Genomic DNA, 15986 nt, shown 5'->3' with positions numbered 1-15986 from the left:
TCCAACTTAACGTTGGACAGTGTCTCACGTTTCCATCACGCCCCACAGACGTCCACACCGAAGCACTTTTAGTACCCTTATGTGGACTTTTCACATCTCAGTCCAACTGTTTCTAAATTTCATGAGTTTACTTAATGATGTATTTTAACCACGAGTGCAATTGTACATGAATGTTATTTCCAGCCACTGTTTCAGTTCTCGTAAAATCATTCCGGAGTCTAAGTGGTTGTTTAGACGATCATTTCCTCTTGCTTATCACCAGGCAGCAAATTGGCAATTACAGTGACAAGAGGCCTTGATGTACTTGGGCAGAAAATGCTTAGAAAAGAAGGCCTCAACAGTTTGTGTGTTACTTTATTCGGATCAAGATACAGTAGTACAGCGTCCCAATTGTTAATAGACCTCAAAATAAAAATGTTCGTTTGGATACAGAACAATCAACAATCAAGGTTTATTCAATAGAACAAAATGAGCAGGGGGAACAGAACACTGGGAGTAGTTCTGCGAAAGTAAGGAATTTTTTTAATCAACATAGACGAGACATTTATACAACCCACCCGTAACTACATCAGCTCCCACCCCATAATAAAACACAGCCTTACATACACATGCGCCATGTAAGCAGAGGATCTGGGTGGAGCATTTGCTTCTACATACGATGGATAACGACCGGGTGGCTCTTAGACATGGGCGTCATGGTTTTGTTAGTCCCCCCCAACCCTGCCTGTTGCTATTAATTTCAAGTTAGTATTCTATTAAGGTTCAATGACGAGGTGTCGATCACAGAAAAAACACGACTGTCACACTGCAGAACTGATGGAAATCGTATCACCAGAACAAATAAGTCTCTTATTGACGTCACAGATTAAGAGCAACGCTGAGAACATATTGATGGAACTCACAGTAACTGATTGGACCTTCCCACACATCCAACACATTCACTGGCGACTTGGAGGAGGGATAATTATGACAACCACATTACAACCAAGCTGGTCTCTTACTGTGGGCCACGGTAATTTATTTGTTGGACCATTTCAATCTGTGTTGCTGCAGAGAAGGGTGGAAGAGTCTGATCTGCAGAGCTGGGTGACGACAATATTTAAGATATTAAGTGAGAAGAGACTACGTGTCATTATGGACACCTTGATATTTCCTTCAAATCAATCCCATTTAGCATTTTGGAAGCATGGCAGGTTTTCTTCTACTGGTGGGGGAGAAAGACAAGTAACACTTGACGGCTCTTTAGAATCATCCAAGGATCTCGGGAAAAAGAGCCATCAGAGGGCCGAGTCAGGAGGAAGGCCGACACAAGAAACGGTTTGTTCCACCATCTGCTGCACTCAGATTTTATCTGGAGTTTGGAATTAAGTGCAGCAGACTGGAGAGCTAGCATGGCACAAGGTGCTGCACAGCAAACAGACTTGGCAGACATTAATGACAGCGGCTTTAGCACAAAAGTGTCAAAGGGAGGAATGTGAGGGGCTCTGGTAGCATTGGCGAGCTAGCACAGTAGCACGTTATCAGCATGCATAACTTAATGAATTTCATCACTTTGCTTTTGTCCAAGCATCAAATTAGAGCAAAGAGGAAGTTTAACACAAGTATGTGCTACGCCCGTCTACCATTGGGCAGAAAACAGAAGAAAAGAGATAAAACCATCGTTAACAGTTTTTTCTATACATTAACCAGCTGTTCCTGCACATCAATAAATATATTGTAAAAGTGTTGCGTTTTTTGTTTCGGGTAGTTGTCTGCTTCAGTCGTGTCGGGTTGGTTTTATGAGAGGTCCAGAACTGTGTAAAAAGGAGAAAAGGACAACATTGAAGTTGTGACCCACAGCAAATGTGATCTTTTCAAGACTTGGAGACAACAGGAGGTGATAGACGTGTTTACCGCTGATAGCCTCCTGGGCAAAGTACTTGACATCCATGTCTGTGTCTGAGGCCAGCTTATCCAGCATCGGCTTCACTTCTGTCTGAAGGGTACTTGGAGCAAAAGAAAGAGGGGGAGGGTTATTAAATAAATCATCACGCCATCAGCAAAAAAAACCCCTGATGCTGTCAAAGGAAACCTACTTCTTATCGAGCACGGAGCCAATCTTCTGGAGGGATTTGGCCACGTTGAAGCGGACATTGGCCACGTGGTCGCTGGACATCTTGAGGACGACCGGCAGCATCAGTTTGGTGGTGATTTCATGACCACATGGCTCTGACAGAGCCTGAGACACACAATACAGGCAGTCAAGTCACGACATCGGTCAACAAAACAAACAAGCCTTGAGGAATATGGTTTAAGTCAAAAATCAACTACAAGTGTACTGAAATATTTCATTATAGAAGGTAAATATAATATATAATTCTGGGAGCACGCTTGAAAGGAGACGTTGCCGTCGACTTACGTTGATGCAGAATAGAGTAGTCATCCTATGGAGGTAATTGGGGTCGTTGGCCATGCCCAGAACTTTGGGGACGATGGTGTTCTGAGCCCATTCGGTGCCAAATTTCTCCACCAACTTCATCAGGTTACAGGTGGCGGCCTCACGGATGGCGTACACTACACAGATCACAGGGACAAAACTGTTTCAAGGTGGAGAGAACAAGCAGCTAAAATCTCAATCATTTTTCATGCCTGAATCCATTTAGATTTTTGTCATCTTGACTGCGCAAACGCAAATTCTGCTGATCCTACACGTATGAACACACTTTTTTTTCCACAAACTACCTCAATACGGATATTACAGCAATTGTCATTTTATTGTACTATCACAAAATGTTAACATTGATTAATAATTATCACTTATTTGTAATGACTGAAAAGGTCTAAATATTAGAGCTTCAAGAATTTCTTGGGGTTTTTTTTAGTGCATACCACTGGAATGTAGAAAGTCTGGAAAGATATACTGGAAACAAGAGTATAAAAAATGGATCATATCACTGTTTGTGCGTCATGTGAAACTAGAATAACACAAAACCATCTTTGTAACAGAGTCAGAGGGGGAGAGGGCTGCTTTCTGCTGTCCTGTCTCCCTTTGAAGGCCTTACATAAGGGTGGCACAGTTTTAACCCTAGCCCTTTACACAAAAACACACACAATCACACCAGCAGCATTCCGATGATGTAACCAAGCTGGTCCTTCGTCCTCAATAGAAAGTGTGTGTCTGATTGGAAAACACTATGTGAAAAGAATGCTGCATGCAGAAAATTTAAGACACTGCCAAATACCCTGGTTTGGGATTTAAAATGGAGCCGGGTGTGTTGTGTAGCTCAATGAATACACAGCTCTACCAGCATTTGAAATCGGTGACGGCCAGCTTAAACTGCTGGGTAGAATGAAGACACTAAGACAACCCTGAAACAAACACTACATGGCTGTGATTTGAAATGTATTAACTATGTGTAACCTTAAAGCATGAATGTGACCCACAAAAAAGTTAAACTAAGCAGGTTAAAGTGCAACTCAGTCCAAATCAATACCTTAGCCGACCCATTCCTTTCTCTCTTGCTCTAATATATCAAACAAAGACTCTTTTTACTGTCTTTTTATCTGTTACAAATACACTCTGTGTGCAAAATTGCCATTATCTAAGTCCTGATTAGTATCTAGACAAACAATGCTGCCAATGGCATTTATGCAATGCTTTGACCAAGCTAGCATTTTCAAATAGCTGGTGCTACAACTTGTTCTGTGCATTTTCAAATAGCTGGGACTACAACTAATTCTGTGGGTCGGAATTTCTGATGTCACATGTCTTCTGTGATCTTCATTCATCATCAAATAGACTAAGAGCGAAGAGGGTGGAGACAACCCCAGAAATTGCAGAAAATTTATCCCAATACAAAAATAAAATGACAAGCATGTTTGACTAGTTGAGCTAAATGCTTGCTGTACCTAATCTGTTCTCATCACAGCAACCCAGCTATGAATCTTCCTCAGAGCTTTGAAAGCTGGGGTTCTTGTTTTCACCAGCAACAGGCCGAAACTTAATAAAGTGTAATTAATGCCTTCAACAACATGGTAAGATCCAAATAAACAGAGCTACACCCATCTTTGTTTGCCTTACTACCTGTACGGAGATGGACTTATGTTTTCAAATATGGCATCCCTTTGCTGTCTGTGGTTGATTTTAACAAAAGTGACATTTCCTAATTACTTTGGAAATTAATTCTAACTTCAGCCGAAAGAAGTCAAAGAATTGCTCACAATGAGCGCTGCAACCTCAGCCGGGAGCTGAACCAACAACCAGCTCATTTCTTTTGTCAAGCTGATGGCTACTGATTTTCAACTGTAGAGATATGATTGTCGAGTTACACACTCACATCTAATGTCTTGTTTTTCTTTCAAGAAAAAAATATTACAATGAAAAGAATTGTAGTGAAGAACATCTACAAGTATGAGGATCAATAAGGACCCGTCAAGAACAAGTGGACTAACAACTAATGCAAAATTGCCACAGTGTGTGATAGAAATACAGATTTAACAAAGGTATTTAATGCAGGTGTTGTGTATCAAGTCACCACAGACTGCAGGAAAGTATTATGGGCCAAAGCCTGACCATAAACCCTCACAACTAGAAACTATGGCGAAAGGGATTCGGGGGTCCAACATTAGGAAGCCAACTTTGGGAAAGAAGTGATTTTTTTGTGACACTGGGGTGCTGCAGTACAAAAAAAGAAAAAAAAATTGAGCAGATGGAAAAGACAAACAAATTTGAATTCACAAAATAAAATTCTTGGCATAATTGCTTTTGAAAGCATTTAATACCAATAACTACTGAATCTGTTTGTAGTGCGACATAATACATTAATTTATCAGTTCAATTTGGTACATCCCACATAACGCACTGCAAAGCTTAAAATTAGAAAAGTGCCTTACCGTGGTCGATAAGCCAGGCCATACAAAGGGTGTTGAGTTTCTCATCAAAGAATTCCACTCCCTGGTAAAACATGTGTAATTAGAGGACTTTCGTGGGTGCCTTCTGTCTGACCTGTGACAGTCTGTCTCAGGACTGATATTTCCAGTTCCACATCTCATGTTAGAGGTATTTAAAAAAAACATCTAGTGTCCAGAACTCACCAGCTGTCCTGCCAAAAGCGGCATGTACTCTATGATAGCTAAACGGACTCGCCATTTTGCATCCTCTGCCAGTTCCACAATTGCCGGCAGGAGCGACTGGGAGAGCTGACGGATGCCAATCACCTCATTTACACAGTCCAGGTTGGAGATGATGTTGAGACGCACCTCAGGGCACTGTGGCAGAAAGTGAAAGAAGGACGATTTAAAGTTAGGGATCCATTTTACACTCGCAGGCCCCGTCCATACATTAACGGATTTTTTTAAAACGCAACTTTTTTGTTGCGTTTACAACTTCCGTCCACACTACAACGCAGATATCCGGAACGAAAACGCAACTTCTGGGGCTTTTCAGAGAATGGCAAGGGATACCTGACCCCACATGTCTACAGTGTGTGTGTGTGTGAGTACACACACAGCACATTGACAATTAGAATGAACACCTCTTTTTGTTGCCTTTATTTAACCAGGTCTCGTTGACAATGACGACCTCACATTCACACACCAGTGTGACACTGGAGGCGAGGTGAGTGAAATGTCTCACCCCAGGACACTACGGAGAATGACTAGGATGTTCCTAATCTAACACAAATGACTGGTTGACCCACTGCACCATCGAAGCCACAGCCGCCCCACTTCCTGAGTAAATGACATGAGTGCAGAACGTCTTCGGTTCTAAAGGATCGGTGGGGAGTTCCAGATATATAACATAGTGAGAGTGGTCGAGGTAACTGGGTCATAATGAGTCGTTAAAACCCAGTCAAAGGTTTCACCTATGTGTCTTCTGGGTATCCCCAACTGGATCTTTGTTCCAAACACACAAACCAGAGAGAGGGAACACTTCAGAGAATCAAACAGATCTTCAATAAACACAGCACTCCTTCTACACTTTGAATTCACCTTGAGGCAGAGGCTGGTTCATCGTAAGGACAAGACACCCTGACCTGGGTGGTGGAGTATATGAGGTTCAGTGCAATGAGGACTGCTCAGAATTATACACTAGAGAGATTACCACTCCACAAGTGGATGGTGCAACACAAGAGATCGAAATCCTCCAAGTAGGACTCAGCAGTCAATCTGCACCTGAAGGATGAGGGCCATGTGTTTGAAGACAACCTGAGAAAACTGATGGTTTGACAGAGGGGGTGAAAAGCTATCTCTGTCAAACTGAAGCAGTCATCCCTCAACAGTGACCTTCACCATCAGCTGTCCACCATGTGCAATGCAGTTTTAAGTTCCTTCCCCAGGAAGCCCACATCTCCTTTGCATGGCTGTGGGGGGGAAATACGTCATCCATTATCTGAAAGATTTTCAGGTGACTCCAACCTCCCTGTGGTGGGGGCCTGTGGCCCATAGGTGAAAATCTATGTGACTGGGTATCAATGACTCATTTGACGACCTTGAGGACTCTCACTCGGTTCATATCTGGAACTCCCCACCAGCTATCCAGAACTGTGAAAGCCTCTTGGATGCGAAGCAAAACGTCTTCAAGCTTTTCCCACAAGTCTAGTTGACTTTATTCAGCACAGAGATGTACCATGACCTGGATGACAGTCTCCACAGACATGACTGCAGACGTTCCGCAACTTGCTTTAAAGCTGTCATCAGACAGATGCACCTTAAAATTTGCAGGTCAAGGCTGTCAGTCTGGACTCTAATCCAATTAGACACTCTTGCTAAAGCGTTTGCAGTCAGAGGAAATGGGACCATCTTTAAATAGGACTGAGGGAAAAATTATAAGAACTGACAGCATTGAGACTTCCAAAACATTTATGTACCTTTACTCTCATATCACAAATTTAGCTATTTCTACAACTACTATGAGTATTATAATTATTAGAACTGGTGTTGATGACACAAAAATGTAGTCATGGTACAATTTATGACTGGACTATAGCTGCTCTAGATGAACCAGTTATGTTCGATAAGGAAAGTGCTGTACCCATCCCAGTATATCTTTACATTGACATACTAAATACCCTGCTCTACATCATTTTGTTCTTTTGCAAGCTCCAGAAAGGATTTGAGAAACACAGTCTAATACTAACAGTAACAAATACAACAGCAATAGTAGAAATAGAGCAGCCCATCGTAAGGACGTCATAATTCATTACAAAACTACTTTCTGTTGTGCATGTGCAACTAGGAATGACTTTGCTGAACAACTTTGAATTCATCACTGGAAAAACTAACTCAACAAGTCTTTAAATCGTAAGGCTTCAGTCTGGCAGCATTAATAATCATCCTACCAACCAGGTACATTGGGTGGCTTTATCCTTTCTAGGTCTGACTGGAGGCCAATGAAGTTGGTTGATATCTTCTCAGGTGTTAGCAGTATGTGTAAATGAATTAAGACAGCAGTGTACAATAAAAAGGAAAAATTAGGATCCTTGACTACAAGTCTGGATTTTCTTTACCTCGTCCTTGAGCTGAGCGAGGAAGAGAGGCAGCAAGTGCTCTATTGTGTTGTCCTTGCCCAGGATGGTTGAAAGACCCATAATGACAGAGGCCAGGGCAGACTTCACATGCTGGTTGGTGTCTGAAACAAGTTCCTGGGAAAAGACAGGCACAAAAATTGTTAAGACAGAACGGAAATCGTTTGAATTCACAACTCATCATAAAAGTCAATTACACCCTTCCTTTAAAGTCATGGCAAATTAATTGTACTTCAAACAATAAGTATTACAAATCAAATACTGTATGTGAAATGAACTCAAGTCTGGTGTTGACAGAGACAAATGTTTATAATACAAACAGGGCTGACAGAAATAACTCGATACTGCATGTTTACTGATACTATCAGAGACAACTGATCAACAAATGTCACATGGAAGCTGGGCAGACACTAAGAAATTTTGAAATCTATTAAATTATATATCCACCCACCCACATGTGCACAATTATAAAAAAAGTCCTTAACATTGTTCATATCAATTTTAATTTTACTACTTAATCTCAGTAGATTGTCTATGTAATAATGTCAAATAAGTCTCTAAGTTATGACATTTTACAGCCTGTATACCAGCGGTCTCCATCTGTACATCTTTCATGCACTGCTGATAAGTTAATCACAAGAATTATAATTAAAGAACCAAATATGTACCTTTAATCGGAAAATATAGATCCAAGACTGCAGGTCAATCTCTTTAGTCTCTATTGGTGATTAATTTAAAAACATATAATGAATGAGTTTAGATTTTTACATCAATTGGACTATTTTTTTTTAAATACAACACTGCCCCCTGCTGTTGAAAATATAAACTGAACTTGATTCATGGATTAAATTCAAACTGTAGATAATGGTGGCCCCCAACTTTTTTGCACATTGAATGGATCTTTTGTTCTTTGTGAGTGATATCGTCTCACATTTAAATATGATTTCTACTGTCTGAAAAATCAGATCATAGTACATGTAATTATTCTAGTTCTACCAAGCATGCTGTCTCAAATAATTTTTCATTAACCAAATTCAAATGTGGGGGATCAATCATGACCGGATGTCAGGAGGCTTAAGTTCAACATTTTTGATGTTTAAACCCAAGCCCATTTTTGCCTTGTTGGTCTCGGTGAGACAGACTGACCATCAACAATCTACTCTTTACCACAGTCATGCCCATACTTCTAATTTTTTACAATTCAGTAATGGGCTGTTTTTCTATTCACATTTTCTGCTGATCATATGCGGGTCACATGCAAAATAAATATGACAACATTAAATAGATGAAAGTTTTTTTGGGAAAAAAATTATCCAAAACCTAGGGACTAAAAGTCAGTTGTTTGTGATGTTAGTCGTCAGTAATCTGTTCCACTCTTCATTGTGTACCTGAACAGATTTACTGGTTAACTCTAATCACATATATAAACACTATCATATTTTGTCAGTTATAACCGGGGCGGCAGTGGCTCAGTGGTAGAGCGGGCGGTAGAGCGGGTCGTCCTATGAGTCAAGATCGGTGGTTCGGTTCCCGCTCCCGCCCAAAAAAACTAAATACCCAGAGGTGAGCTGACAGTGGGAGATGTCAGCTCACTCCTGGAGCACTGTAAAGGGGACGGTACCCTTGAGCAAGGTGCCGTCCCCTTTACAATTGGTCATTTGAGGCGCACCAAGAAGGAGCTGCCTGCCACTCTACCTCCCTTGCATGCCTACAGGCCCCCCCTGTGTGTGGTTGTCTGTATTACAGGTGCCTGTACACACTGATATGCATGCGTGTGATTTGATTGACTAACAAAAACTAGAGTGTGCATTCTTAATTTCCCTTCGTGGATTATTACAGTGTATTAAATTAAATTAAAAATTAAAATTTTACACAATGAATGCTGGTAAGTGGGCACAAATGTAGCTGTGCCAAAAATTGAAAGCACGAAGACTGCACATGGACAATCAATTCACACCACATGTAGAAGGGCTCAAACAGATTATACTATAGAGGCTTTGGCCCATCATTGTTTTCAAAAAGACTAAACATTCTCTGGTGGTAGCTGGCACCCTATTTTATGCTTCAGTGTGCTGGGTAAATAGTATTAACTCTGTTGATGCCCAAAGAAATGACAAACCAATATAGAAAGCAGGCTTTGACCTCTGGGTCAGCTTGGTTCCTTTGAAAGGATAATGTTAAAACACTTTCTGACTGAAAAACTGCAGAACTACATTCTAGTTTTTCAGATTGAAAAAGTTGTAAAGCAAATTAGAATAGCAAACTAGTCACCTTTAAACTCATGACAAATTTCTTTTGGCTTTAGGATTCAACTACCTAAAAAGAATGAAGTAAATAAAATGCTGTTTACGTTATCTGTCTAAATTCTTAAGCGTTACACACAGGGAGGTGATCACTATTGTTTCTTTTAAATTGTAGTTGATGCAACTTATATTCAAGTGTACTCAATGGTCCACAAGTTACAGCCGTTTTATGTTTCTCATGATACTTTAATGTTCGAGCTCAGTGATATCCGTCTCGCCTCTTCTTTGAACAGGAGTCATGAGTTGACAAGCAGTTAAAGTAAAGGCTCATCGGAAATTCTTCCTTCGTTATCTTTAATAAAACCAGTACTTACCAATATTAGTGAGACAACTATTAACTGCTGCAAACTTTATTCATGTGAACAATGATCATTGCATGTTTAGGGAGCACCTCATCACTAGTGATCCACATCAGTGGTTCAGCATATTTGAAATATCAGTAATTAAGCCGGCAAATAAAATGCAGTTGCTATAAAAATCAATACTGGCCAACATTACAGAAAAAGATGTGGACAGACCATCAGCCAAGTGTGTATGAATATACAAGAGCAAACTTTATGGTCCCCTTGGCACAGGCATTAAAACCCAGTTTTCATTCATATAGATGTCACAAAAATCTCCTTTATTTACTTGGTAAAGAGTGCAAAAAAATACAAGTATTTTTTTTTCTCCTTAGAAGAATCTACATCTACTGTAACTCTGCTGAAAGTGTTATTTTTTTACCTTGACGCAGGGCAGAATGTGAGTCATGATGACTTGTTCACGACTGTCTTCTGGGAGGTTCTCACAGAACTCTAAAATATACAAAAACAAAAACAAGACAGAATGAAATAAACTGGACATCAAGTTAAAAAAAAACAGAACACATGTCATCAACTTATTTTTAACACTCATGTTCTGACCTTTGACTTTATTGGCTGCAGCAGCACGAACCTCAGCTTCACAGTCCTTCAGAAGGTTCTGGAAGGCTGGGACAAGATCATTTTTGGTGATCTCCGGCCCCACTGCCTTTTGAAGCTAAAGTGGGAGGAGCATCATCATGTCATTAATTACGCAACAAACAAGTGGAGACGCCAATTTAAAAATACATTATGACTTTTAATGCAGTATTTAGAACAGAAGTGAGAAATGGAATATCTTTATAGCTGGCGACCAGTGGAGTCTTCCCCATATAGGACGTCTTTTTCATATCCATATTTTACATTCTATGCTATTGTAATGGATTGAAATAAAATTGGAAAATAGTATTGGTAAAATTTCATACATTATCTTGAGGCATTGTAACATCTGTTATCACGGTGGAATAACTATCTTCCAGCCTTCTCTTTTGTAACCATCATAAACTTTGGTACCAAACAAAGCCTGGTGTATCTATATTACAGATAACACAATTCATGTCACCATTGTTGTAGTCCCCCTGAACATAAATTACAATTCAAACTCACTAAAAGGAACAAAACAGTGTCAAATTTGGTGTATACACGGATGTCTGATCAATGAAGCAGGTCCTAACAGAACACAACCTAAAAATTTTAAATGTGGCTCAAATTAATTTGGCAGTAGAGACGTTTCATACAGTAACTGGTATCCAAGATCAGTGTCATCATTCAGTATCTAACTAAATCCAAGACATGCCATTAATCTGCTCTCCAGTTCGCAAATTATGGCATTAAAATGATCAGAAACGTGTTATGCAGAACTTTAAATCACAATGAAATTGTCCTTAAATAATGATATCTAGTGCAGTTACAGCTAACAATGAACGTTGGAGAGCGTAACCTTTATGATCAAATTCTTAACCTTTTAAGCCATGGTAATATATTTGTGCTGATTCTCAAGAAATTCTATACCACATTCATGAGAATGGAATGGGCAACATTCTGAAAACATACCTCTGACCTCAGCTGTTGTCAAAACCACATGAACTTAATTAAATCAGAGGTAGCTTTATGTTTTATATTGAATTTCTTTGTTACACAGCTGCAAGTTCACATTTTTATAAATAGTGGTGCTTGTACGTAGTGAATAATCTTTAGTTTGAAATGTTTCATTTGAGAAATAGGTGTACAAAGTAGCACGATGATGACAGAACATTGAAGATTCAGTCCAGCAGCTGTTTGTCAATAAATCTCCAATGTGAAAATCTCTTTGTATAGAACAGAACACGTTATTCATTTTAATATAGTATTGTTGACATTGATTCCACTTAATTCATTGGTAAACCAAATTAAATAAAATATTATTGGTCAGTCTCAGTTTCACATCCCAACTACTTGTAGTTGCTGACATAAAGGGACGAATGACACCTAGTTTACCATTCAGCAAAAATCAGAGAAAACATTTGACAGATAGAACAAATGAAATAACAGCAAAAACTGACACGGACACCCTGAAAAAACATCCATTTTCCATATCTTTATAAGCATGTCAGTAATATTTTTTCATTAACAAAGCAAACAGAAACTTGATGGATAAGCATTGACAGTGGGAAATAACTTCTTTGAAATTGATGGTCTAGAACAGTTTTTCTTGAAGAGTATCTAGATATAACATATGTTTTGATTTGGTGCAATATAAATAAATTGAAGTCAAACTGAATGGATATTTCCCTTTTCCAGGATATAAACCTTTTTAAAGAAACTTCTTTTCAGTTTGATGTCAATAATGCGTAAATATCATTTGTGCCAAAAGGATCTTAGCAGCTCAACATAAAAACAACATTCTAAATTGTCATTTTTACGCTATCTATTGAACCCAAAGAGCAGCAAGAATTACCTCTGAGAACTTGTCAGCAACCATGTAGCGGACCCTCCAGGATTTGTCCTCTGCTGCCTGGCGCAGGGTTGGCATGACAAGGGTCTCCAGGTCTTCTTGATGCAGTAGAGTCGCAATACTAACACAAGCCTCCACTGCAAGCAACCGCACAGAGTCCTGATGGAGAATGATGTATAAAAGTAAGATCAGAATGCCATCCCTGGGTCAACAGCATTTAACATCGAAGAGATAGAGCTAGTCATACCTGTTCATCAGAGGCCAGAGCAGTGAAGAGGGAAATTATGTCACTTTTCACATAATCCAGCTCCAAGACTTTGGCAAACTCCCCCAATTTAGATGCCGCAGCACGACGCACCATAGGTGTGTCATCTGAGCACAATGTGCGAAAATGCCTGGAAATAACCAGAAACAAACTCAACCAAATGAATCACTATGAGACCGGAATGCCTCATGTAATGTTGTACATAATCTGGATGTGAGGTCTCTTCAATTTAAGGAAAAAATTCAGAATAATGGTACAAAAAGGTACTGAGGTTGGAATTCTTCCAGACCTACAGGGGACAACATATCCACTGAAGACTGAGGGAGCAACAAGTGTAGCTGTAGCAACACTTCCTCACTGACTTGCTAAAAACAAAAATGCTATGACACAAGGAAGGAACCTCGTTACAAGTCAATTCATCAGGCACTAATATTAAAATCTCAAAAAAGCAGTTGGCAACAGTTTTTTCAGAGGGATGAAACTGTTTCAACTTAGCAATGTACTTCACTAACAATAGCATTGAAATTTGAAATCATTTTAGTACTCATCCTATTGGTATGTCACTACAGAAAACTTTGTGTGTTTAGCATGTACTGTAAGTATTTCCCTTTGTTATGAAGACACTTACTGGCGAATCTCTGCCTTGACAGTGCTGGAGACACGGGGATAACAAACACTAAAGAGACCACAGGCAGATGTGCGAGAAGTGAACCAGTCACCACTAGCGAGTCGCTTCACCAAAGGTTCAAAATGGACTTCCAGGTCAACTGGTGAGTGTTCCTGAGAGATCTTCCGCAGGGACTCCACAGCTTTATCTCTAACTACTGTCTCTTCCACAGTAGCAAGGCTCTCCAATGGAGGCTATGCATCAAGAAGGAAGAAGAGACATTATGAGAATGAATATGTATTTACATTTTTTTTTTAAACACAAAATGTGTTTGTAAGGCAATGGTCTATGCAGAAGGGAAAACCTTGGCTGCATCTACATCAAATCAAAACGGCAGGGAATTTAAATGGCCATTCATTAAGCAGAACAACAACTTATTCATATATGTCCGTAATACTAACTCTATCAATACATTTAAGATTCGTAGAGTTCAATGAAATTACCTTCCTAAGAGAGCTAAACCAAGAATTAACAAGAACCAATGCAGTCACAGACTGCAACATCCCACAACAACCCTGAATTCAAAATGTTACCCTGACCTACTTGCATAGGGCAATGCTAGTGCTCTGACCTACTGTCATTGAGCAAAGCACTAGCTTTGATCTATGGTTTTACTCACACTAGCATTCTCCCTCGTCTTTCTATCTTATCCAGTTCCTGAGTGTACAATAGTTTAAATTTGACCATGACTTAGTTTTCTCAAGGTCATCATCTCATTTTCATCCCCTTTGCCGCCAAAGTAAAATGCTTTTTTTTTCACCTTTCTATTTGTAACGGTTGGACAAACTAATGAACGGACTGACGAACACACATAACACTGACAATTATAATACATCACTATTTTCAAGCGGGAAGTTTGCCATCCAATATCCCTATGAATGACTGAAAAGTGCCTTATCTGTATCATGAGTTGCATCCAGGAATCCTGTATCATTCCCACATTCAAAATAACATGGCAGTAAATTTTATTTACAGTGAAAACTTTTCAATTGACTTTAGTCTCTCTCTTTAGAAAGAGAGTAGTGTATAATAAAGTTATACTCTCTCTCTCTCTCTCTATGTCTACTGCAAAGCATGTATTTGAATTCTCCAGTGACTTACCAAGAGACAATGCACATACTCGGGCCCTCCAACCAACATAGTGAAATTGCCAAGCTGCTCAGCCAAGGCCAAGAGAACTTCATCTTCATCATAAATGGTGTCTAATGGATGAGAAAAGGTTTTGTGAGTATGTATGTTTGAAAATGTAATATGCTGAAACCTCATGACAAAGTTTCATGAAGGCAAAGTCAGCATTACAGTACTCCACGTAACTCAAAACTACTGTGTCAAACATCAGGTGGTTTTAACGAGTAAGATGACTGACTTTACTACCTGTGAGGAAAGGAAGGAGTTCAGTGCGAGTCCTCTCAACACCAAGAGCCAGCGCAATAGTGGACAGCTTCTTTATGCTGTTTAATCGCAACTGCAAAGTTATTTTTTTAAAAATCATACATTAGTGATGATTTAAAGACAGTAAATACAGAACAAACCTAAATAAAAAGTGTCAATACTTCAAGTTAAATTTAATTATACGCAGCTGACCCAGACAGAATATTTATGCTCCCAACTTGACTGCGGTTCATGTCTTCCCACACGATGCAATATGTCAAAAATGTGTAAGCATGTATGATGAAAACCGGAATGGTAACACCTTGTGTGACTTAAAACACTGCTTTTAAAATAGCAACAACCAAAGATAACAATAGTCGAATCAAAATGCTAGCTTCCTTTATATTTTAATCTATAATGACTGGATTTATCGCACAAAAGCAGCTCTTTATACCGCGGGCGTGAACGTAAATGTTCGTGACTGCTAATTTACACGTAAATTAGTTTGCTAACGAAATGCTAACAAGTAACGATGTGATGTTAGCGCGGTTGGCTAAACCAATGCCTCGGCTAGCTTGCTTTTGCCTATATAATACTATTACCTTACAGTTGCAGTCAGTATATAGGCTTAAAATATCATTAACATTTAATGAATGTTAAAACTCAACATTGTAAATAATAATGGCAAATCAGATATCTTTGTATGACAGGGTGCGCCCGTCAGTAAACCTTGATAGGCCCATGACCGGGAACCTTAGTTAGCATTTGTAACAGCTAGCTGGCAAAATTACTAGAATCACGACGGATATAATGCTTCAAAATGTCTTCTTTGTGTAATACGATACAAGTTAGATTTACAGTTGGCCCTAAAGTTACTACCTGAACATCTTCATTTCGCAGTTCATCAATGAGAACGGCGATAGGGTAGAGAGAATCGTCTCCATCAGCTCCTGCCATTTTGGATACGGCTGCAGTTACCGAATGGCGCTGTTGTGCTGCACTACGGGGTTTCTGCTCGAGACCTGCGCTGCAGGGCCCGCCTCCCCCCGCCCTCCCCCCGCCTCCCCCCGCCCTCCCCCGTATCTGCGGTTCTACTGCCTTCA

The 15986-nt window shown here is 39.7% G+C and overlaps 1 protein-coding gene across 1 annotated transcript; it reads right to left on the bottom strand.

Moving 5' to 3' along the window:
* Positions 1 to 336: 336 nt before the first annotated feature.
* On the bottom strand, positions 337 to 15895 carry ppp2r1bb (protein phosphatase 2, regulatory subunit A, beta b). The gene is made up of 15 exons (XM_068317443.1): positions 15763 to 15895; positions 14887 to 14977; positions 14614 to 14714; positions 13474 to 13706; positions 12828 to 12975; positions 12584 to 12739; positions 10711 to 10825; positions 10532 to 10602; positions 7488 to 7622; positions 5074 to 5247; positions 4873 to 4933; positions 2399 to 2553; positions 2076 to 2218; positions 1894 to 1985; positions 337 to 1793 (listed from the first exon to the last, which is right to left on the bottom strand). The coding sequence occupies exons 1-15, from the start codon at positions 15838 to 15840 to the stop codon at positions 1777 to 1779; spliced, it is 1770 nt and encodes a 589-aa protein (XP_068173544.1). The 5' UTR covers positions 15841 to 15895; the 3' UTR covers positions 337 to 1776.
* Between the last annotated feature and the right edge of the window lie 91 nt (positions 15896 to 15986).

Source organism: Antennarius striatus, chromosome 6, assembly GCF_040054535.1.
Source record: "Antennarius striatus isolate MH-2024 chromosome 6, ASM4005453v1, whole genome shotgun sequence".
Taxonomy (NCBI): Eukaryota; Metazoa; Chordata; class Actinopteri; order Lophiiformes; family Antennariidae; genus Antennarius; species Antennarius striatus.
This window is presented reverse-complemented; position numbering and strand designations above follow the sequence as displayed.

Bases quoted from the DNA above. Each gene is read 5' to 3' on its own strand.
- ppp2r1bb (XM_068317443.1), bottom strand. From the start codon at position 15,840: ATGGCAGGAGCTGATGGAGACGATTCTCTCTACCCTATCGCCGTTCTC. The intron at 12,976-13,473 runs GTAAGTGTCTTC...GGTTATTTCCAG, and splicing joins GTCAAGGCAGAGATTCGCCA to GCATTTTCGCACATTGTGCT. The intron at 4,934-5,073 runs GTGAGTTCTGGA...ATGTTTTACCAG, and splicing joins CGCTTTTGGCAGGACAGCTG to GGAGTGGAATTCTTTGATGA.